Source organism: Bos indicus x Bos taurus, chromosome 9, assembly GCF_003369695.1.
Source record: "Bos indicus x Bos taurus breed Angus x Brahman F1 hybrid chromosome 9, Bos_hybrid_MaternalHap_v2.0, whole genome shotgun sequence".
NCBI lineage: Eukaryota > Metazoa > Chordata > Mammalia > Artiodactyla > Bovidae > Bos > Bos indicus x Bos taurus.
The window spans coordinates 101,102,883-101,127,426 of record NC_040084.1 but is presented as its reverse complement, the minus strand read 5'-3'; the positions used below and the strand labels follow the sequence as shown (position 1 = coordinate 101,127,426).

At 47.5% G+C, this 24,544-nt stretch overlaps 1 protein-coding gene across 1 annotated transcript in view; it reads left to right on the top strand.

Annotated features, from left to right (window-relative positions):
• Positions 1-24,544, top strand: part of PDE10A (phosphodiesterase 10A) — a 577,986-nt gene that overhangs the window by 252,012 nt on the left and 301,430 nt on the right. The window contains exon 2 of the mRNA XM_027552017.1: positions 3,673-3,807. Within this exon, the coding sequence (XP_027407818.1) occupies positions 3,759-3,807 (49 nt within the window). The 5' untranslated portion in view covers positions 3,673-3,758. The remainder of the gene's footprint in view (positions 1-3,672; positions 3,808-24,544) is intronic.

Below are 24,544 nucleotides of genomic sequence, written 5' to 3'. Positions count from 1 at the left end.
TGACCCCATGGACTGTAGCCCACCAGGCTCCTCTGTCCCTGGGATTCTCCAGGCACGAGTACTGGAGTGGGTTGCCATTTCCTTCTCCAGGATAAGGCTGGGTAGAAAGCAATTTGTAAGAGTAACCTGAGTTAGTCCAGAGTGAAGGATACAGGTGCTGGGAAATCAGGCTGGACTCCCACAATTTTAGAATGCAGAGAGCGGCTGCCCCCAGAAGCAGCCCCCACTGTTCTAGAGCCATTGGATCATCCCTGCTTTTTGTCAGGCAGCTTTGTCTTGTCTTCTTTCTGGGCCCTGATCCATCTGGCTGGCCTTCCATGCGGCCAGGCTCTCACTCTCTGAAAGAGGCTTGGCGTGTTTACGTGTGTGTGCATGTGTGTGCACGTGTGTGTATGTGTGAATGTGTGTGTCCTCGCTTGTCATGTCTCCCCCTTCTCCTCTTGAAATCCGATACTCCTCTGCATGTCTTTTCTCCTTTAGGAAAACGTGGTCTTTTCAGTGGCTCCAAAACACAGCCTTCCTGGAATCCGCTGAATGGTTTATTTGGAGGGAAATGCCTAAATTCGAGATTGGCTTAAATTTAGACGATCTTTATCAATGCATGTGCAGCTTCTGCTGGCTGATTGTCAAGTCTGTGTGCGGCATGTTGTTTAGGACTAATGTTTTTCATCTTATATTAAAAAACTTTAAACGCTGGTTTTCATCCATATAAAAATGGGGCTGCTTATCTCAGAAATGTTTGTCACCTGCGTCCCTCAGCCTCTCCAGGTTTGAGCACTCGGGTGCCGTTTTACGCCCTCTCAGTCTCTCTCCACTGCCCCCTGTCCTCAGGACTACCAGCCTCTGCCGCTTCAAGCCCATCCCCACCTCCGCCCTGTGCCCACAGCCCATGTGTGGGCCTGGGCCCCTGCCAAGGGCGGATCACCCTGCTGGTCTGGCCCCAGAGCTCCCAGTCTCTGCTCATCTGAGCTTTGCAGGGAAGAGCAGTTGCCCCTAGGTGCTCTGCTGACCTACCTGCTGGGCTTGGCATCACTGGAGCCCAGCGCAGCACCCTCTGTGTTCACACACACACCTTCTTATGTGCCCATCGCTTGTGTGCAGAACAGTGACTCTCTGCAGCCCCCAGCCCTGGACTGAATCCAGATGGTCACAGCAGACTCCTGAACATGTCAATCAGTGGATTGCTCTCAAGGGCCCCAGAGGCCCCCTCTGTGATCCAGTTCCTGTTTCCCCTAGTCTGACAACCAGCTTGTCTGTGCCTATAGCGCAGTCCTGGAAACTGTCCTAGCTGCAGGCACGGAGAGTCCTGGTCAGGACAGGGAGGTGTCGCCTGCCCCCCCCGTCTCAGCTTTTCAGGAGAAGGGCACCTCCTGCTGACCCGTGATGTCCTGGGTCTTAGCCACTGTCTATTCCTCTTATTTTAGAAAGAAACTTTGGCTCTGCTCTTTTAGACACATATATCATTAGAATATCCTGAAATTTTAAAGGAACATATGTGATCTATTATGGGCTTCCCAGGTGCTGCCTACCAACGCAGGAGGCATAAGAGACGTGGGTTCAATCCCTGGGTCAGGAAGATCCCCCCAAAGAAGGGCACGGCAACCCACTCCAGGATTCTTGCTTGGAGGATCTCATGGACAGAGGAGCCTGGCAGGCTGCAGTCCATGGGGTTGCAAAGAGTCGGACATGACTGACGTGACTTAGCACACACGCAAGTACGCGTGATCTATTACACCACGCAAGCCTGGAGACTGGAGGGGTCAGGAAGGCAAAGCTGGGGATGCCCCACGCCTGGCCCTGCCCTGCCTGCCGGTTCACATCGCTGCCGCCTGGTGGGCTCTCCGCATGAAAGAGGCAGTGCTCATGACCCTGCGTCGAGCCCGTAGTGTGACTCTGGTATGAGGCGTGTGATGTTACCTGTCTGTGCTGCGTGGGGATACTGAAGCTCAGACTAGGATGCTAGTCGTCCGACTCCAGCATTTGCTCCATTCTGTGTTTTCGTTTCCACACTACTCTAATTACTCAAAATGTTATGCTGGTGGTTTCACGGGTGCATACATGTATCCCGATTTATTCAAGTGCTGTGTTTAAATATGGGCAGTTTAGGTGTCAGCTATGCCTTCGTGAAGCTGTCTTAAAATAATTCACATGTATAAATGTCTATTACATATCAGAAGTCCTCCTTTCACCAATAAAACATTCTAGAATCTGTACGTAGGACTTAAAAATTCCTTACAGTCGAGTGTTGATGATTTTTCACTTCAGACATCTGTGACCTTGGCTTTCCTGTTAGTTATTTATATGTGAAAGGTGAGAATAGCAAGCCAGAGACCCACGGATGCCTCACGCACACGTCTTAATGCCTGAAGTCCTGGCTCTCCCCCGGCTCCCCTCCCTGCTGCGAACGGCACGGAGAGGGCCGGGCTGATGGCTGAAGAGGACGCCTTTGCCGTGCTTCTGGGCTTGTTTGCTCCCGTGTCTCTTTGTCTTCGGCCCCCTTTGCCCCTCTCCTCAGTCCTTGCTTTTTCCAGCGTGCAGTGCCCAGGTCTTCTGCCCGTGCTGCTCAGTGGTCCCCGCTCCTTCGTGGTCCTACGGAAGCACTGGCCCCTGAGGTCTGGCTCTAGAAAAGTGCTCTCCAGCCTTGTTGACTACGACGGCGGTCACTGGCTCAGCTCTGGCCTGTGGAAATGCCAGGGCCGTGGGCAGCTCCCACTGGATAACTGGACCTCTGTCCCATCCCTACCACTCTAGAAAGCCATTCCGATTGCAAATGAGAGATGAACCTGCCTCTTCTAATTGATTTTCAAGAAAAGGCCAAACTGTTATTACTAAAAATCATATTTACTGTAACAAGTTACTTTCAACAGAAGAAGAGCTGAAGTTGCAAACTCCCCCAAGCCACTTGGTATTTTTCAAAGCCAGCAGGTTCTTAATAGAGGATGCCATTGGGACCCAGTGGTTAAAGCTGGGTGAAGGGTGAAGGGAAAGTGAAACTGTTAAGTCTCTCAGCCTCATCCAACTCTTTGTGACCCCGTGGACTGCAGCCCTCCAGGCTCCTCTGTCCATAGAATTCTCTGGGCAAGAATGCTGGAGTGGATAGCCATGCCCTTCTCCAGGGGATCTTCCCAACCTAGGGACTGAACTCACATCTCCTGCACTGCAGGCAGGTTCTTTACTGTCTGAGCCACCAGGGAGTGAAAGGTACAGGGCACCTTTCCTGTCTCCCTCTCCCCAGGTACCTTATAGATGAAGTAATTCTCAGGCCAAATCCTGCAGCTGAGACAGACCTTTGTCAGGGAGTGGGCACAAAGGCACACAGAAAGTCATCTGCCTGCGGTTAGAGACTTGCAGGGAGGCCCATTCCTGGTTGTAGTGGCATGTTTCACTGGGGGGGAGGGTGTGTGTGCGTGTGCTCAGTCTCTCAGTTGTGGTTGACTCTTTGCGACCCCCTGGACCATAGCCACAGGTCCCTCTGTCCTTGAAATTTTCCGGGCAAGAATACTGGAGCAGGTCGCCACGCCCTCCTCCAGGGGCTCTTCCCCACCCAGGGACAGAACCCACCTCTCTCGCGTCTCCTGTACCGGCAGGCAGACTGTATACCACTGCACACCTGGGAAGTCCCACGCCTCGCTGTTCATCGACATTAACACCGTCTCCTCTTGTTCTCTCCAGCCAGCTGCCTCCCTTTCACACTGAAGAGCGGGAGCAGAGGACCCGCTTTGCTGACCCTGAGAAGCAGGACAGACCCCCAGGAGCAGATGAGCCATGAGCCAGCGGAAGGCGGCCTGGACGCCTGCGATGCCTCAGGTACGAAGGAAGGCCTGCTGTGACGCGCCCCCTCCCCTCAGCCTGTCTCCCCCTTCTCTGAGAACCCCTCTTCATCCGAGCGGGGGCTTCGTGGACAGTGGCCAAAAAAGCTGTGCACAATTGGGAGAGAGATGGGCACGGTTGATGTTAGTGTGGTTCCCAGGAATGCAGGCAGCCTGACATGAATTTTCAAGAAAACCTGCGTGGCTTTTGGCTCTCTCACTGACTTTTCCCATGTTTGAAGGTCTGTTTGACCAGTATGCTTGCTCTTTATCTCTTTGATTTTTAAGGTTAGGTCAGGCATGCTCTTCATTGAATAGATAGCGTGGGTGCTGATGCTGCAGGGACTGACAGGTGGTGAGAAGCCGTGTGGTGGGTGAGCTCGTGGCTGGGGTCTCCTAGGGAAGTGCCGGGTCCCACTGAGGAGTGAGCCCTGCGGCCTCTGGAACCCGGTGCGCCTGCGGGGGCTACGGGGGCGGGAGGCCAGGCGAGGGGGACTAGAGGCCGAGAAAGGGGAGCCTTTCCAGGAGAAAGCGAGCAGGTGACAAAGGGCCTGGAGAGCGGAGGGCAGGGCTGGGCAGCGTGGGCCCCGCGTGGACCTGTGGGAGAGCTGTTCCCAGCGGGGCCCGGCCGGGGGCTGTTGGGGGTGGGCCCAGGCAGAACGTGGGGCTGTCGGGAGGGCCCAGGCAGAACATGGGGCTGATGGGGGGCCCAGGCAGAATGTGGGGCTGTTGGGGGCGGGCCCAGGCAGAACGTGGGTCTGTCGGGGGGGCCCAGGCAGAACGTGGGTCTGTCGGGGGGGCCCAGGCAGAACGTGGGTCTGTCGGGGGGCCCAGGCAGAACGTGGGGCTGTTGGGGGCGGGCCCAGGCAGAACGTGGGTCTGTCGGGGGGCCCAGGCAGAACGTGGGGCTGTCGGGAGGGCCCAGGCAGAACGTGGGGCTGATGGGGGGCCCAGGCAGAATGTGGGGCTGTTGGGGGCGGGCCCAGGCAGAACGTGGGGCTGTCGGGGGGGCCCAGGCAGAACGTGGGTCTGTCGGGGGGGCCCAGGCAGAACGTGGGTCTGTCGGGGGGCCCAGGCAGAACGTGGGGCTGTTGGGGGGCCCAGGCAGAACGTGGGGCTGATGGGGGGCCCAGGCAGAATGTGGGGCTGTTGGGGGCGGGCCCAGGCAGAATGTGGGGCTGTTGGGGACGGGCCCAGGCAGAACGTGGGTCTGTCGGGGGGCCCAGGCAGAATGTGGGTCTGTCGGGGGGGCCCAGGCAGAACGTGGGTCTGTCGGGGGGCCCAGGCAGAACGTGGGTCTGTTGGGGGGGCCCAGGCAGAACGTGGGTCTGTCGGGGGGCCCAGGCAGAACGTGGGGCTGTTGGGGGCGGGCCCAGGCAGAACGTGGGTCTGTCGGGGGGCCCAGGCAGAACGTGGGTCTGTCGGGGGGGCCCAGGCAGAACGTGGGTCTGTCGGGGGGGCCCAGGCAGAACGTGGGTCTGATGGGGGGCCCAGGCAGAACGTGGGGCTGACGGGGTGGGCCCAGGGCTGACAGAGTCGGGGGTGCCCAGGCAGAACGGTGGGCACGGAAGGCAGCAGGCGTGGAGCACTCTTGCCGTGGGGTTTGCTTCATAGAACGAGGTAGGATGATAAGCTGTCAGGGAGGTGGGGTCAGAAGGGTTTGTTTACTCTTAATTTATTTTAATATGGGGCCAGGCAGAGTGACTGAACCCTCTCCGTCTCCGTAGCAAACTCAGTCATCCTCTAGCCAGGTGGAGATCGCCTCCGACCTATAGAAGTCTCCAGAGCAAGATCTATGGTTTCCCTTCAGCCTTAATCATAGGAAAAAAGCTGCTTATCCCACCAGTCAAGATGCCTCGAAGAAAAAGCAGCGCCAGCCAGCTGCAGACAGTTAGACACACACACACACACACACACACACACACGTGCAAAGTCAAGTCTAACGTCAAATACAAGTCCAGTGTGGAAACCAGTCACAGTGTCTTTACATTATTGGGTAGCCACTTGCCCTCTGTGGCTACTGTAATTTAAATTCATCAAAGGTCAATGGAATTAAAAATTCAGTTTCTCAATCATACCACCGCATTAGCAGTGCTCAGTGGCCGCACGTGGTGAGTGGCTACTCAGAGAAGAGTGCAGAAGCAGTCTGTTTACACAGCACATTCTGGGGGCCAGGCTGCTGAGAGTTCTCCCACAAAGGCCTGTGTGAAACAGTGAAAGTGTTAGTCGCTCAGTCAAATCCAACTCTTTGTGACCCCATGGACTGTAGCCTGCCAGGCTCCTCTATCCATGGAATTCTCTAGGCAAGAATACTGGAGTGAGTGGGTTGCCATTTCCTTTTCCAGGGGTTCTTCCTGACCCAGAGACTGAACCCAGGTCTCCTGAATTGCAGGCAGATTCTTTATCGTCTGAGCCACCAGGGAAGCCTAAGGAAAAATTAGCCTGGAAGAAGAGGAAATATTCATTGGAAAAGGGAGCAAAGCAAGCTGAAAAGGGATTTGTCAATCCTGAATGAGAAACATAGCGAAAGCCATACCATACACTGGAAGATTTAGGAGACAGGAAATCTTAGGTTGCCTGTGTGAATTGCAGAGGTGAACCCCAAATCAACAGCTATTAATACTAACCAGTTTATTGTAAGAGAAGAAAATTGAACACAAAAAGTCAGTAAAAATATAATAAAGGCAACTCCAACAATAATACTTCAACTTTTTGCTTGTAATTCAATTATTTGAAACTCAGTACAGGATGCCCTAGAAGCTGAGACTGTGTGGTGATCCACAGAGAAGCTTCCTGTCCTCCACCCTGGGGCGTCCTGAAGCACAAGGCTCATTAGCACATTCCATGTGACCCGGAGGCTCAGGGAGGCTAGCTTCCTCAAAGGACGAGTGGAAGGGGGGCCTCTGAGTCCGGGCTCCACGCTGTCTCTGGGACGTTGGTGGGCAGGGCCCTGGCCAGGGTCTGGGCGCCCTGAAACTTGGTTCTGAGCAGAGAGGAATGGTCTGTACAACCCTGTTTTGGAGAGAATCAGCAGGGCTGGGGAGCCACTGTGCAGCCTGGGGCAACCTGGCTCAGGGGCCAGCGATCCAGCCATGGTATTTGCTCATGACATCTGTAAGCACCATTTCAGCTACATTTGGGGTCAAATAGGATTTTCTGGGCTTCTGCCCCAGCAATTCCCATAATTTTAAGGCTGCTATTTCCATGGAGATATATTTCGTGTTTTAAACAATTGACTTGAAATAAACTTTAGAATTTCAACTTTTATATGTTAGCATTCCTAGTTAGGATTACAGTGTTAACATTTGTCAAAGGCTTAAGCAAATTCTGAACTACTTACCCTAATAGGGATAGCCCTGGGGTTAAGTCTAAGAATAGTCTCTCAACATTTTAAAACTCTTGAAAAATTTGCTTTTCTGGAATGAAATCATGTAAATTGTCATACATGAGTCTTTATTTCTCTAATGTCTTCATGGTGAATGAAAATCAGATTTTAATATTGTTTCCAAAGAATCCTTTCATCAGGTAATGAGAACTAATTCTCTACCACAGTTTCTCTCCTTTTTTTGTCATGGCTACCATGAAGCTTCTAGAAGGATGGATTGATTTAATCATAGTCTTTGAAGTTTTAACGGGAGGAAAGTTTAACACTGAGGCTAAAGAGAGTTATTGGGATCAAGTGAGAGAACAGGATGGAGGTTGGGAGGGATAGGGCCTCTGGATCTGACTCTGGTTCAAGCCCTGTTCTCAGCCAAGAAGGATGAGACACTGATCTTTGTCAGTTACCCTACATAAATAAGTATTCAGTTCAGTTGTTCAACTGTGTCTGACTCTGTGTGACCCCATGGACTGCAGCACGCCAGGCTTCCCTGCCCATCACCAACTCCCAGAGCCAATTCAAACTCATGTCCATTGCGTCAGTGATGCCATCCAACAATCTCATCCTCTTTTGTCCCCTTTTCCTCCTGCCTTCAATCTTTCCCAGCATCAGGGTCTTTTCCAGTGAGTCGGTTCTTCACATCAGATGGCCAAAGTATTGGAATTTCAGCTTCAACATCAGTCCTTCCAATGAATATTCAGGACTGATTTCCTTTTGGATTGACAGGTTGGATCTCCTTGCAGTCCAAGGGACCCTCAAGAGTCTTCTCCAACACCACAGTTCAAAAGCATCAAATAAGTATTCATGTTGGGTAATTGACTGCCATCTCAAGTAGTTATCAGAGGACCAGTTGACTTGTAACAATGACAGTCTCTTTCTAGTAACCAGAATCTTCCTGTCTGTAATCCATGGAAACCTCTTTCCTGATACTGAGATGTCTAGGAAGCCAGAATAGCAGTGAGGATTTGCTTAGGGATGCAGAGTGAAGGTACAGGGCGATCACATCCTGAAGGACGCTTCCCTAGACCATGGTAACATCACCCGGTGCACCTGCTGCCCCACTGAGAACATTGTCTGGTGACGGGGATGCTCTTGTTCTCAGACTTTTATTTTTCCCCTCCATACTAAGCTGAGCACCACTCAAGTGGGCTTTTCTGAAACTACTGCACCATGTCAGCTGTCCATCCATCCACATCTTTCTGGATGTGTCTCTGTCACCAGTGTTAGAATGCTGTATGAGGAGGAGGATGGCCATCCCACTGGGAGGACAGGCATCCCATTACCTCCGCATTCCAGGGGGACCACAGCTTGCCTGACTCTTTCTTGGGTCACCTGTGTTACTGTTCTAGTCAATCTCAACTCTTTTTGGAGGTGGGGAACTCACATGGTAAATTGAAACTCCTGAGCTTGTCAATGTTTAAATGAAGGGTTCCCCTTAGCAAATGATTAAAAAAATTTTTTTTATTTTACAGTATTGGTTTTGCTGTACATCAACATGAATCTGCCACGGCTGTACACGTGTTCCCCATCCTGAACCCCACTCCCACCTCCCTCCCCATGCCATCTCCCAGAGGAATGGTACAGGGAGGGAGGGGGGACCCCATACAAGCCCCTTGTATGTATGACCCCATACAAGCCCCAAGCATCTTGCATCCTGCATCAAACCTGGACTGGCAATTCATTTCTTATATGATATTATACATGTTTCAATGCCATTCTCCCAAAACATCCCACCCTCTCTCTCTCCCACAGACTCCAAAGACTGTTCTATACATCTGTGTCTCTTTTGCTGTCTCACATACAGGGTTATTGTTACCATCTTTCTAAATTCCATATATATGCATTAGTATACTGTATTGGTGTTTTTATTTCTGGCTTACTTCACTCTGTATAATAGGCTCCAGTTTCATCCACCTCATTAGAACTGATTCAAATGTATTCTTTTTAATGGCTGAGTAATACTCCATTGTGTATATGTACCACAGCTTTGTTATCCATTCGTCTGCTGATGGACATCTAGGTTGCTTCCATGTCCTGGCTATTATAAACAGTGCTGCGATGAAAATTGGGGTACATGTATCTCTTTCAATTCTGGTTTCCTCAGTGTGTATGCCCAGCAGTGGGATTGCTGGGTCGTATGGCAGTTCTGTTTCCAGTTTTTTAAGGAATCTCCACACTGTTCTCCATAGTGGCTGTACTAGTTTGCATTCCCACCAGCAGTGATTTTTAGTTATCATCTTAGTAATCCACAGGCAGTTGTGATATTTTTAAAGTCATGAGGCATCTTTTCTAAAAACACACCCCATATTTTACCTTTTATCAAAATTGTCTAGTATGTAAATTTTAATGCCATCTTTTATATCAAAAGATCAAAAACCAAAAACTGTGTATGAATATTTTCCGGCTGAAGGTCTACTTATTGTCAATTGTATTTGATATCACTCAATTCTATAAAACAGATTATTTGAATAAGTTCTTGAGTTCATGGACTCGGCCTCACCACCCCAAAAAGCATTTTTTAGAAGACTACTCTGCTTTTGGCATCATGCGAGGGGCTCCGGGAACATGGTGAAGCCTAAAGCCATCTCTGTGCTTTGAAAAGTTTTCTGTTTGAAATGTTGCAAGAATTCCTGAGAAGCCACCTGCTGCAGCGTCAGGATTGCACTTGCCCATGAGGACAGTAGGGTCCACAGGGGAAAAGAGGACGATTGCTGAAAGGAGGTGATCTGAAAGGCAGAGTCAGAAATGAGGAGGAGAGGAAGTCCCAGACGTACGCTGTAATTGTACACTTGGTTGTGGACTGCTATCAACTGATGATGCAGTTAATTTGTTCTATTTTTCTACAGTATGACTTTTTTCCCCTTGACCAAAAATGTATGAGGGCTTCCCTAGTAGCTCAGCTGGTAAAGAATCTGCCTTCAATGCAGGAGACTCCAATTTAATTCCTGGGTTGGGAAGATCTGCTGGAGAAGGGATAGGCTGCCCACTCCAGTATTCTTAGGCTTCCCTGGTGGCTCAGCTGGTAAAGAATCCGCCTGCAATGTGGGAGACCTGGGTTCGATCCCTAGGTTGGGAAGATTCTCTGAAGAGGGAAAGGCTACCTACTCCAGTATTCTGGCCAGGAGAAGTCCATGAACTATACAGTTCATGGGGTGGAAAAGAGTCAAACACGACTGGGTGACTTTCACTCAATCAGTCAAAACCATAAGATGATCAGGTGTATTATGTTCTTTTGTTCAGCCACTCAGTCAGATCTGACTCTTTGCGACCCCAGGGACTACAGCATGCCAGGCCTCCCTGTCCATCACCATCTCCTGGAGTTTGCTCAAACTCATGTCCATTGAGTCAGTGATGCTATCTAACTATCTCATCCTCTGTTGCCCTCGTCTCCTGTTGCCCTTAATCTTTCCCAGCATCAGGGTCTTTTTGAATGAGTCAGCTCTTCGCATCAGATGGCCAAAGTATTAGAGCTTCAGCTTCAGCATCAGTCCTTCCAGTGAATATTCACGGTTGCACTTCATGGCAAATAGATGGGGAAAAAGTGGAAACAGTGACAAATTTTACTTTCTTGGGCTCCAAAAATCATTGAAGACCATGACTGCAGCACAAAATTAAAATGCTGCTCCTTGCCTGAACATCTGTGACAAAACTAGACAGCATATTAAAAAGCAGAGACATTACTTTGCCAACAAAGGTCCATCTAGTCAAAGCTATGGTTTTTCCAGCGGTCATGTATGGATGTGAGAGTTGGACCATAAAGATGATGAGGTATATGACAGGAATGGTATTTTGTCTATCTGTGTGGGTTTGTAGCTTTTTTTTGTGTTTATGTTATTAATCTCTCACACTTCTCCAGATCTACGAAAAGGTACATTTCCTGTTCAGTGAAACCTGTGCTCAAAACCTAATTGTCAGGAATTTTTGCTGTTGATCAAATCTCATTGATTTGTGTCCCCTCTTAATGTCGGCACACTGGTGAATTCGGAGGTTTGATGGTAAGGACAGAAGCGCCTCTGAGGGGTCTGAGTGGTGACAGGATAACGTATGTCACCTTTGTGTGAACTCGTCTGGGAGGGAGCACTGGACAGGGAAGCCTTCCTGCCGCCAGCTCTCCCTGGAGCGCTCTCAGCCAGGCCCCCAGCAGACAGGCTGTGGGGATGGTGGCTGACTCATAGTTTACGCGGGTTCTCCTGGGTCTTTGCTCGCTCTCTTTCCTGACCCCACGCTACTCTCCCTTTCTTTAAAGGAGCACATGCGGGTTCCTCCAGAGCTGTTGGCATTGTGTGCCCCTGTTCAGCTGGCAGTGGGTATCGCTCAAGGACCACAGCCAACAACGCCCACAGTGTTTGCTGGCCCAGAGCCTGAGAACTTGAGCCCGTTCCCAAACGTATACAGAATTTCTCTGTTAGGGACAACTCACCGTCGTGTGTGATGCTGCCGCAGCTGGGTTTACCCCCTCCTTGGTGAACACGTGTGAATACGTTTGGGGGTGTGTGCAGCTGCCTGGGAAAATGTGTGGAGAAAGGAAATGCTTAGAAGCTGTGTTCCCCATGGTTTGACAACTCCAGTAGCTGATTGTTGCTTCCATTCTTCCTGGCAAGCTGACTTTCTGACTTGCGAAGTCACATCCTTACTGCTGAGGGACTGGCCACCTCCACTTCTTCTCAGAGAATCTCAGGGGGTGTGCAAAGAAGCAGAGACAGGCTGGCTGTCCCTGGTCAGCTTCTCAGCCCCACGCTGTCCACGGGCCTATGGTGAGGGTTGCTGTTGGGAAGGACTGATGATTAGGAGGTGCTGAAGAGGCAGGATGGAGGTGGAAGATGGGAAGCCCCAGAGAAGGTCAGGTCACATTTTCTTGCCTCTGGCCTAAGACCAAGATTTACAGAATGAACAGCAAGGTACAGCATGGTCTTTGGAGTAATTTAGCAAATTGGACAGAGTTTCTGAGCTCTCAGATGAGTAATATTTTTTATCGTTATTCTTGGAAGATAGCCTCAGCTGCATTTCCACGTTCCTTAACTTCAGATCTATGACTTTTGAACTTACTGTTGAAGGCCCTGAGCTGGCGGACAGTCTCTGCCATGTGTTGCTTCCTTGAAACTCACGGTGGGGGCAGAGAGCTCACAGGGAGTGAGCACAGAAGGAGCCCAGCTGCGTCTTTATCTTTGTATGGTGTTGCCCCCAAAACCTCTTACAGCTCTAAACCTGGCAAAGCGAGGCCATGTTTTTGCTCCCCCTCGCCATCCCTGGAGGAGGCTAACGTGACAGTTGCATCAACCTCCCCTCCTGACGGCAGAGCCCTTCTTAGGAAAGGCTGGACCACTCGCCGGTGTGACACGGTGTGAGACTGTGACATGGTGTGAGATGGTGTGACACTGTGTGTGAGATGGTGTGACACTGTGTGTGAGATGGTGTGACACAGTGTGAGACTGTGACACAGTGTAAGATGGTGTGACACTGTGTGTGTGAGATGGTGTGACAAAGTGTGTGTGAGATGGTGTGACACTGTGTACTGTGTGTGTAATATGGTGTGACACAGTGTGAGATGGTGTGACATGGTGTGAGATGGTGTGACACTTTGTGAGATAGTGTGACACTGCGTACTGTGTGTGTAATATGGTGTGAGACAGTGTGAGATGGTGTGACACAGTGTGTGTGAGACAGTGTGACATGGTGTAAGATGGTGTGACACTATGAGATGGTGTGACACAGTGTGAGACAGTGTGAGATGGTGTGACACTGTGTATGTGAGATGGTGTGAGACAGTGTGACATTGTGTGTGAGATGTTGTGAGATGGTGTAACATTGTGTGCGAGACAGTGTGACACTGTGTGTGTGAGATGGTGTGACACTGTGTGTATGAGACGGTGTGACACTGTGTGTGTGAGATGGTGTGACATGGTGTGAGACTGTGACATGGTGTAAGATGGTGTGGCACTGTGTGTGTGAGATGGTGTGGCACTGTGTACTGTGTAATATGGTGTGAGACAGTGTGAGATGGTGTGAGATCGTATGACACTGTGTGTGAGATGGTGTGACACAATGTGCAATGGTGTGACACTGTGTACTGTGTGTGTAATATGGTGTGACAGTGTGAGATGGTGTGACACAGTGATCCCAGAGTCTGCACTCCTGGAACCGGCGTGGGGAGTGGCTGCAGTCCTGCCTTACTGAAATAATCATTCACAGGTTTATACAGCCCCGGGACCCGCGGTGTGCAGCACGACACGCCCTTCCCTTCCCCACCCGTGCTGTTCCTGCGTGAGCGGCGTGCGTGCCTTTGCCTCTGAGAGGCGCTGTCCGACTGTTTTGCTCAGGCGGTCTCGGGGTGGCGGGCTGGGTGGCGAGCGCCGGGCCTCCGCGCGCCTTCCGGAGGCCATGGGTTCTCCCTGGCCTGCTCCTCGTCAGCAGTGGCCTTTCCCAGGGCAAATCCTGCTTCTGCGCGCCGTCGTCTTGTGTAATACGAGTATCAGAGCCCCTGTGTTCCTCTGGTTCTAGCAGATTAGATAGAGAGCGTGAGTGACTGTAACGAGCCGCGCTTGCTGCTCGGATGACGTGGGAGGCCCGAGCCGGCTGCCAGCCCAGCTTCCTGCGCCCACAGCGGGCCGCCTTTGTCCAGCCCCGCTCCCCGCCCCCTTGAGTCGTGCACTGCTTCTTTGCTTAGCACATGCCTGAGTGTGCCACGTGCTGCCACTCCCGCCTCGAGCTTGTTGATCCTGACGGTCTGCTCCTTGGCGCTCAGGTGTCTGCCGTGCTGCGGAGCGTCCCTGTGCGGGCCTGTATGTGCACGTGTCCCAACGGCAGTGCTGCCCCAGCTGTCGCTGTGGAAGGATGCTGCCGGCCTGTCCCGAGATTAGACTCAAGCCCTTTGGGGCGGCTCTGAGGTCCTTCCTCAGGCAGAAAGCTCATTGATGTCAGCTCCCGGGGAGCATGGTCTGGCCTTTTTGTCAGTTAAAAGTGCTCGCTTTCAGAAGGAGACAAAGGGCTGGGTGTTTTTAGAAAATTCGGTCTAACAAGTGCACCTGTTCTCTGCCTTGCGGGGTTTTCCCTTTGCCCTTTATCTCTCACGGAGTTTACCCTTAAGCCGACTCTGTGTCTCAGGGTCTGTCTTGACCCTCACCCTGAGGAAGGTCCATCCTTCGGGGGCTCAGACAGTGTTCGCCTCCTGAAGGAAGGATCGATGCCCTCCAGCAGGTGGTTCCACCTTATGCAGGCCCTCCTGTCTTGCCCCTGAGGCTGCAGCACCCAGGGCCACAGCGCCCAGGTTCCCCCGGCAGCTCCTTTGTAGCACGTGAGGGTCCCTCCACTGCCGTAACTCTCTTCCCTTAGTTTATCAAGCAAGTCATTCTTTCAAGACACATCTCAAGCCTATATAGTCTTCCCCATGCTGCTGCTAAGTCACTTCAGTCGTGTCCGACTCTGTGGGACCCCATAGACGGCAGCCTACCAGGCTCCCCCGTCCCTGGGATTCTCCAGGCAAGAACACTGGAGTGGGTTGCCATTTCCTTCTCCAATGCATGGAAGTGAAAAGCGAAAGTGAAGTCGCTTAGTCATGTCCGATTCTTCACGACCCCTTGGACTGTAGCCCACCAGGCTCCTCCATCCATGGGATGGGATTTTCCAGGCAAGAGTACCGGAGTGGGGTGCCATTGCCTTCTCCAGTCTTCCCCATACCTCACTCCAAACACGCACATTCTCCAGGAAGAGTTGATGGTCCTCCCTTCCAGGTACCAGCGTATCTTGTCCTCTCACCTCGTGGTATTCTGAGACTATTTACGTCTGCCTCCTCTCCAGACTGACTCTCCTGAGGGCAGAAGCCACCTTATGTACTCGCACACTCCAGCGTTCTCGCCTGGAGAATCCCACTGACAGAGGAGCCCGGCGGGCTACAGTCCATGGGGTCGCAAGAGTCAGACACTGCTAAGCAAGTGCACCGTCACCACCGTATGGGAACATGTTAGGAAGTCAACAGAACGGTTTTTGTGGAATCGCGGAAGATGGCACGCTCTCAGCTGGGACTGGAGTGGAGCTGCCAGGGTCAGCATTCACGGAGCCCTCCTCTCACAGTTGAGAGCCCAGCGAGAATGGCCTGCTGTGTGGCTGGGGTTCTGGTTCTGCACACAAGCCGAGGACAGAGGGCGCTCACCTGTGGACAGCATGGAGACCCCCGAGACCGAGCGGGTGGTGGGCCTCAGCAGAGCTGAGGGCGGCCCTTCTGCAGGCGCTCTGGTTTTCTCAGGAATTCACCCAGGCGTCTGAAGCCAGGGCCTTTTGTGCCAACAAAATATCATCCTTCGGTCTATCTATAGAGCTGGAGCATGCTTCATAACTGATGTTTATTCTGTATGTGCAAGGCATTTAACTGAGGTACCGTTATCTGTGAGACGCAAGAGAATCTGATATTACAAATAGGACCTCTGACTTTGTTCTCCCAATTGTAATACTGACAGAATGCAGATTTCAGACACTGAATATCTTACAGTTTCCCAGCCAGGGCTGCTGACGACCCTGCATAGATAAACCCTTCAGATGTCTCACTTTCTCTCATTGGTACTACCTGTAAAATCATCTGCATGATAACTTTATCTTCTGTTTAAGAAAAAAAAAAAGTCATGTAAACGTTAAATTGTACCTTTTTCCTCAGAGTTTGTCCTAAGGGGACAAGAAACCTAGTAAGTTGCGGAATGTATGTGTTGCTCTGACACCAGAGATAAGCTGCTGCTGAAATACTTCCAGCGGTGGTACACTCGGCAAAAACTCTTATGGCTGGCACTTGGAAGATGAAATTTCATTCCAATCACAATGATCCTGCAGCATTATCTTTAGAAAAGTAGGTATAAAGCTGCATAGGATGACCCATGTAACCTGCAGCAAAAGTTACTTTAAATTCAAATCTGATCTTCCAAATTCTCTTCTGTCCCCATTTGACACAATATAATGAATAGATAGCATTTTAATCCCCGCCCAGTTCTCTAATATTCTGTGTGATGTTACCTGCAAAAGGTAAAGAAGGACACGCTGTGTCTGTGCTCATGCTGGGAGACACTAAGAGAAGTGATATTTAAACAACAGCAGCAGCAGCAGCTTTCCTGAGGTATCATTTGCTCATTTGAAGCCTGCAATTAGATGGTTTGGGGTATATTCATAGATCCGTGCAGCCGTCACCGCAGTCAGTTTTGGAACATCTTTGTTACTTCAGGATGGAACTGCACGCCCTTTAGCTCCCAGCCCCTGCCCGTGGCTCCGCCGCCCTCGCGTGTCCCTAAGCAGCCCAGCTCTCTGTCCCTACTGCTCCGACTTCTGCAGGAGGGGCTCGCGTGGCGCACGGTCTTACGTGGCTGGCTTCTTTCACGCAGCGTAATGTCCTCAAGCTTTGTCCATGTTGTACTGTGTGTAGAAAGTGCCTCGCTCGTTTCTGTGGACAAATACTATTCCATTTGATGGACGTACCACATTTTGTCTTTCCACTCTCTGGTCGGTGGACATTCGGATTATTTTCACCTTTTGGCTATTGCTGGTAATGCTGTTTTAAACATGTGTGCTTTGTTGATCTTCTCTGTTGTTTTTGTGTCCTTATCATTAATTTCTGCTCTTATAATCTGTATAATTTCCTTCCTTCTGCTTGCTTTGTTTAGTTTGCAGTGTCTTTTTCAGTGTCGTAAAGTGGAACGATAGGTTATTGATTTGTGATCTTTCTGCTTTATTAACAAAGGCGTTTGCAGCTCTGTGTTCCCACCCAAGCACTGCTTTAGCTGCATTCTGTAAATTCTGTTATGCTGTCTTCATTTTCATTCATCTAAAAGTATTTTCTGGTGCCCTTTTTAGTTCTTCTTTGACCCACTGGTTGTTGAGTGTTGCTTAATTTTCATTTATTTTTGACTTTTCCAGATCTCCATGTTGTTGATTCTTAATTTTATTGCACTGTGACCAGAGAACATACTTCCTATTACTTTTATCTTTGTTAACTCGTTAAGGTCGTTTTATGCTCTAGCATCTGGTCTGTCCTGGAGAATCTGCTGTGTGCTCTCGAGAAGAACGTGTCCCGCTGCTGGTACGTGGAGTGTCCCATGTTGCGCGTGTCTTCTCGTTCCTTCTTGATCGTCTGCCTCATTGTAAATCGGGGTATTGAAACCTCTCTTACTGTTGAATTGTCCTTTTCCCTCTTAAATTATGTCAGTTTTTGCTTCATATATTTCAGTGCTATGGTGTTAAGTGCATGTATCTTTGTTATATCTTCCAGATGGATTCACCTTTTTATCATTATGCAATAGCCCTATTTATCTCTAGTAACATATATTTTGTTTTAAACTCTGTTTTGCCTGATACTAGTTACTCCAGCTTTCCTGTGGGTACTATTTTCCTGATAATATCTTTTTCATCTTTTTATTTTAAACCTATTTATATCTTTCAATTTAAAGTACATCTTCAGTAGATAATAAAGAGTTTTTAATCGTCTGACAATTTCTGCCTTTTAGTTGGATTGTTCAACCTATTTACATTTAATGTTATTATTAATATAGTTGAATTTTTAAATTTTTTATTTTATATTGGAGTATAGTTGATTAACAATGTTGTGTTAGTTGTAGTTGGATTTAAGTCTGCTGTTTGACTTTTGTCCCTGTGTATCTCGTTTAGAGATATATCTCATTTTTGTTTCTGTGTTTTTCCTTCACTGATTTCTTTGGCCTTGCATAATATTTTCTAAGGTAACATTTTAATCTCACGGTAACATTTTAATCTCATTAATGACTTTTTCATTCTATTTTTTCTTTCTGATTGCAAACCGCTCTCACCTTCTATTGTATCAGGCCGCTTCTTACATTTATGATTATAGATAGTTTTCTCTCCATAGGGCCCCAGTTCAGGTTCCTTGCTTTTTCCTTAGGTAGTAGCCCTTATTAGGGTTATTTATCCCAATTTTAATGTTTTTATAACACTGGGGAAGGGACTAGAATTTAGGGCTTAACCTAAGTGTTTCACTAGAGACAGAAGAGATTGCTAGCTGAGCCAAGGAGTCCCTGCTTTACCTGCCTGTTCAAATAGCGGTTCCTTGAACAACTAGTATTATTGCTGAATAATCTCCCTGGTGTTCATTCATAGCTCTTAAAATTCAGTTGGGAAGAATTCCTGGCAGTCTTGTGGTTAGGATTCCATGCTTCCACTGCAGGGGACATAGGTTTCATCTTTGATGGCAAACAGATCCCACAAGCCAAAAAAATAAAGTTGTAGTTAAGCACTAAGGAAATATGTTTCTGTTTGTTTTATTTAATAATAGGAAGTTGGTATGTTGAAGGAAAAGGAAGGATTCACTTCATGAGGTTAATTCTACAAAGCCAAGCCTGAGGCATAAAATAATTCTCTGAGGTGCTATTATTAGGACGATGGATAGGAACCAGTACTCACTACTCCTAGGAATGGTGATTGAGTTCAGTTCAGTTCAGTTTAGTCGCTTAATCATGTCTGACTCTTTGTGACCCCATGAATCTCAGCACGCCAGGCCTCCTTGTCCATCACCAACTCCCGGAGTTCACTTTAACTCATGTCCATTGAGTCGGTGATGCCATCCAGCCATCTCATCCTCTGTCGTCCCCTTCTCCTCCTGCCCCCAATCCCTCCCAGCATCAGAGTCTTTTCCAGTGAGTCAACTCTGCGCATGAGGTGGCCAAAGTACTGGAGTTTCAGCTTTAGCATCATTCCTTCCAATGAACACCCAGGACTGGTCTCCTTTAGGATGGACTGGTTGGATCTCCTTGCAGTCCAAGGGACTCTCAAGAGTCTTCTCCAACACCACAGTTCAAAAGCATCAGTTCTTCGATGCTCAGCTTTCTTGACAGTCCAACTCTCACATCCATACATGACCACTGGAAAAACCATAGCCTTGACTAGATGGACATTTGTTGGCAAAGTAATGTCTCTGCTCTTTAATAGACTGTCTAGGTTGGTCATAATTTGCCTTCCAAGGAGTAAGTGTCTTTTAATTTCATGGCTACAGTCACTATCTGCAGTGATTTTGGAGCCCAGAAAAAAGTCTGCCACTGTTTCCACTGTTTCTCCATCTATTTGCCATGAAGTGATGGGACCAGATGCCATGATCTTCGTTTTCTGAATGTTGAGCTTTAAGCCAACTTTTTCACTCTCCTCTTTGACTTTCATCAAGAGGGTCTTTAGTTCCTCTTCACTTTCTGCCATAAGGGTGGTGTCATCTGCATATCTGAGGTTATTGATATTTCTCCCAGCAATCTTGATTCCAGCTTGTGCTTCTTCCAGCCCAGCATTTCTCATGATGTACTCTGCATGTAAGGTAAATAAGCAGGGTGACAATATACAGCCTTGACGTACTCCTTTTCCTATTTGGAACCAGTCTGTTGTTCCATGTCCAGTTCTAACTGTTGCTTCCTGACCTGCATATAGGTTTCTCAAGAGGCAGCTCAGGTGGTCTGGTATTCCCATCTCTTTCAGAATTTTCCACAGTTTGTTGTGATCCACACAGTCAAAGGCTTTGGCATAGTCAACAAAACAGAAATAGATGTTTTTCTGGAACTCTCTTGCTTTTTCCATGATCCAGCGGATGTTGGCAATTTGATCTCTGTTTCCTCTGCCTTTTCTAGAACCAGCATGAACATCTGGAAGTTCACGGTTCCCATATTGCTGAAGTCTGGCTTGGAGAATTTTGAGCATTACTTTACTAATGTGTGAGATGAGTGCAATTGTGTGGTAGTTTGAGCATTGTTTGGCATTGCCTTTCTTTGGGATTGGAATGAAAACTGACCTTTTCCAGTCCTGTGGCCACTGCTGAGTTTTCCAAATTTGCTGGCATAATGAGTGCAGCACTTTCACAGCATCATCTTTCAGGATTTGAAATAGCTCCACTGGAATTCCATCACCTCCACTAGCTTTGTTCCTAGTAATGCTTTCTAAGGCCCACTTGACTTCACATTCCAGAATGTTTGGCTCTGGGTGAGTGATCACACCATCGTGATTATCTCCGTTGTGAAGATCTCTTTTGTACAGTTCTTCTGTGTATTCCTGCCACATTCTTAATATCTTCTGCTTCTGTTAGGTCCATACCATTTCTGTCCTTTATCGAGCCTATCTTTGCATGAAATGTTCCCCTGGTATCTCTAATTTTCTTGAAGAGATCTCTAGTCTTTCCCATTCTGTTGTTTTCCTCTATTTCTTTGCATTGATCGCTGAGGAAGGCTTTCTTATCTCTCCTTGCTATTCTTTGGAACTCTGCATTCAGATGCTTATATCTTTCCTTTTCTCCTTTGCTTTGCGCTTTGCTTCTTTTCACAGCTATTTGTAAGGCCTCCCCAGACAGCCATTTTGCTTTTTTGCATTTCTTTTCCATGGGGATGGTCATGATCCCTGTCTCCTGTACAGTGTCATGAACCTCCATCCATAGTTCATCAGGCACTCTATCAGATCTAGTCCCTTAAATCTATTTCTCACTTCCACTGTATAATCATAAGGGATTGATTTAGGTCATACCTGAATGGTCTAGTGGTTTTCCCTACTTTCTTCAATTTAAGTCTGAATTTGGCAATAAGGAGCTCATGATCTGAGCCACAGTCAGCTCCTGGTCTTGTTTTTGCTGACTGTATAGAGCTTCTCCATCTTTGGCTGCAAAGAATATAATCAGTCTGATTTCAGTGTTGACCGTCTAGTGATGTCCATGTGTAGAGTCTTCTCTTGTGTTGTTGGAAGAGGGTGTTTGCTATGACCAGTGTGTTCTCTTGGCAAAACTGTGTTAGCCTTTGCCCTGCTTCATTCCGTACTCCAAGGCCAAAGTTGCCTGTTACCCCAGGTGTTTCTTGACTTCCTACTTTTGCATTCCAGTCCCCCATAATGAAAAGGACATCTTTTTTGGGTGTTAGTTCTAAAAGGTCTTGTAGGTCTTCATAGAACCATTCAACTTCAGCTTCTTCAGCATTACTGGTTGGGGCATAGACTTGGATTATGGTGATATTGAATGGTTTGCCTTGGAAACGGATAGAGATCATTCTGTCGTAAGACTGGAAAAATTTCATCTTTACCCTGTAGTTACAATTAATTTTTTTTATTATGGGTAAAATACCCATAGCATAAAAGTTACCATCTAAATCATTTAAACTAATATTCTGTTGTATGTATGTACCATAATTTGTTGATCCATTCATCCACCGGCAAACACTTGGGTCGTTTCCACCTTTTGTCCATTGTGAATAAAGTTGCTGAGAATATCAGAGCACAAGTATGTTTCAGTCCCTGCTTTCACTTCTTTTGGGTATAAACACAGAGGTAGAACTGCTTAAAGTTTGAGAAGTTGCCATAGCACTTTTTCATAATGGCTGCATCATTTTACATTTCCATCAGCCACCAGCTAACAAAGGTTCCAGTTTCTCCACATCCTTGTTATTTTCGTTTGTTGTTTTTTATTTTGGTTTTTTGGTAAGAGTCATCCTGATGGGTGTGAATTGGCCACTCACTGTATTTTTGAGTTATTTTTTAGTGGTTGCTCTAAGGCCTGCCATATATATATTGACATATTAGAAGCAGCTTCAGATTTATACTAGCTCAAGTCCAGTGATGGGGTCTTTGTTGTTCGGCCCCTCAGTCATGTCTGACTCTTTCACGACCCCATGGACCATAGCCCACCAGGTTTCTCTGTCCATGGAATCCTCCAGGCCGGAATACTGGAGTGGGTTACCATTCCCTTCTCCAGAAGATCTTCACGACTCAGAGACTGAACTCTCATCTCCTGCTTGGCAGGCAAATTCTTTATCACTGAGCTGTGTAATCGAAGGTCCATATAGTCAAAGCTATGATTTTTCCAGTAGTCACATGTGATGTGAGAGTTGGTTTGTAATGAAGGCTGAGCACTGAAGAATTGATGCTTGCAAACTGTGGTGCTAGAGAAGACTCTTGAGAGTCCCTTGGACTGCAAGGAGATCAAATTAGGCAATCCTAAAAGGAATCAACCCTGAATATTCACTAGAAGGACTGATGCTGAAACTCTAATACTTTGGCCACCTGATCCAAAGAGCCAACTCATTGGAAAAGACCTTGATGCTGGGAAAGATTGAAGGTGGGAGGAGAAAGGGGTGACAGAGGATGAGATGCTTGGATGGCATCACCGACTCAATGGACATGAATTAGAGCAAACTTGGGGAGAAAGTGGAGGACAGAGAGCCTGGTGAGCTACAGTCTATGGAATCTCAAAGAGTCAGACACGACTGAGCAGCTGAACCAGTCCAGTGAGATATAGAAATGCTGCTAGTATTACTATACAGCCCTATTGCTTTCCCCCCTTCTGATGGTATTACTGTTTTACATATTAAGTTTATTATAATACAAATCCAACAGTATATTTTCTTACAATATATTTTCGTAATTATTCCTTTACCATCTGCCACCATTTCCGAGGAATTACAGCCTTGTCCCCACCCACTTCCCTTGTGCTGTTATTGGCAGATACACTATATTTCTATCACATGTCTTATGTTATAGGACCAAAAAATATAATACAGCCATTACTTTATGTAGTTATTTTTATATAGTAGCTTTTTTAGTGAGTTATGAATCAGAAAAAAACATGCAGTTAGAGTGTTTTTTGTAACTATTTCTGCTAGTGGTCTTTACTCATGTGTATTAGAATTATAATCTTGAGGCTAAAAAACTCCATTAATATTTTTTGTAAAACAAGTTTTCTAGCAGCAAGTTATTTCAGTTTTTGCTTTGGGAAGTTCTTTATTTCCCCTTCATTTTTGAGGTGTATCTTTGCTGTGTACAGACTTCTTTGCTGACAGGGTTTTTTTTCCTTTGAGCACTTCAAATGTGTTTTTGGCTGCCTTCTGACTTGTTGTTTCTCCTGAGAAGTGAGCTTTTAACTTTGTTGTGGTTGCTTTTAATGCACATTCATTTTCTCTTGCCTTTTTCAAGGTTTTCTCCTGTCTTCACCATTCAGTATTTTTACAATGATGTGTCTATTTGCGGGTCTTTCTTTCGAGTTGATCACGTTTGAAGTTCATTCAGCTTCCTACGTGTGTAGGCTATCGGTCATAGTTTTTCAGTGAATTGCAGAAGTTTGAGGCATTATTTATTTGAAGACTTCTTTTTTCTCTGTCCTTTTGGTACTTATATTATGTGTAGGTTAGTACATTTAATGGTACTCCACTTTTCTGTAAAGTTCTGTTCCTTTTTTTTTCTCTCTCTCTTTTCAACCTCTGTCAAACTTTCTTCAAGTCTGCTAATTCTTTCTTCTGCCAGTCTGCATCTACTGTTGAGCTCCCCTAGTTTTTTTTGGCTGGGCCACACAGCATGCCTTAGTTCCCTGACCAGGGATGGAACCCACATCCCCTACGTTGGAAGCACAGTGTCTTAATGACTGGACTGCCAGGGAAGTACCTAGTCAATTTTTCATTGCACTTTTGAACTTCACAATTTCCATCTGGTTCTTTTTTTATACATTTCTCTTTATTTTCTGATATTGTCTATTTGATGTGACATTGTCATTATGCCTTCTTTTACTTCTTTAATCGTGGTTTCTTTTAGTTCTGTGAACATATTTATAATGACTACTTTGGTATCTCCTATTAACTCTGACATCTGGTTGCTCTCATAGTCAGTTTCTATTTTTTACTTTCCCTCCCTCCCCCAGCCTTTTCCCCAGTGTTCGGGTCATACTTCCCAGTTTATTTACATGTATCATAACTTTTTTTAGGAAACTGGACATTTCAGATAATATATTGTAGCCACTCTGGTTCTGGTCCTCCTTCTGACCAGGGCTTGTTGTATTTGCTTGCTTATTGGTTTAGTTATTGCCGGATTGTTTTAGTGTGTGCACGGGTGAGCACACACACACACAATACACACAGCATAAGCTTCTGACTGCAAGGAGGTCACACCAGTCACCCCTAAAGGAAGTCAGTGCTGAATATTCATTGGAAGGACTGATGCTGAAGCTGAAGCTCCAATACTTTGGCCACCTGATGGGAAGATTATTTGATTACTTTCAACAATGCCCTGGGGATAGATTGATTGACAAACGAATCCAATCAAATTCTGGCTCCTTTGAAGGAAAGGTTTCTTAGGTCATGTTTGATATTTTAACCCTAAGAGGGCACCCACTGAGGGTGATCTTATTCCTTAGTTCTCTCCAGCAAGCTAGCTGAGACTGTCATTTCCTTAAAATCATCAATCTCTTCCCAGTTGCCTTTCATCTCAACCTCTGCTGTTCTTGAAGTTGCCCTCAGACTTAAACTTCTCTGGAAGTGAAGTCAGTTCCTTCCGCTTCCTAAGAGATAGACCATAAAGAAAGCTGAGCACCGAACAATTGATATTTTTGAACTGTGATATTGGAGAAGACTCTTGAGAG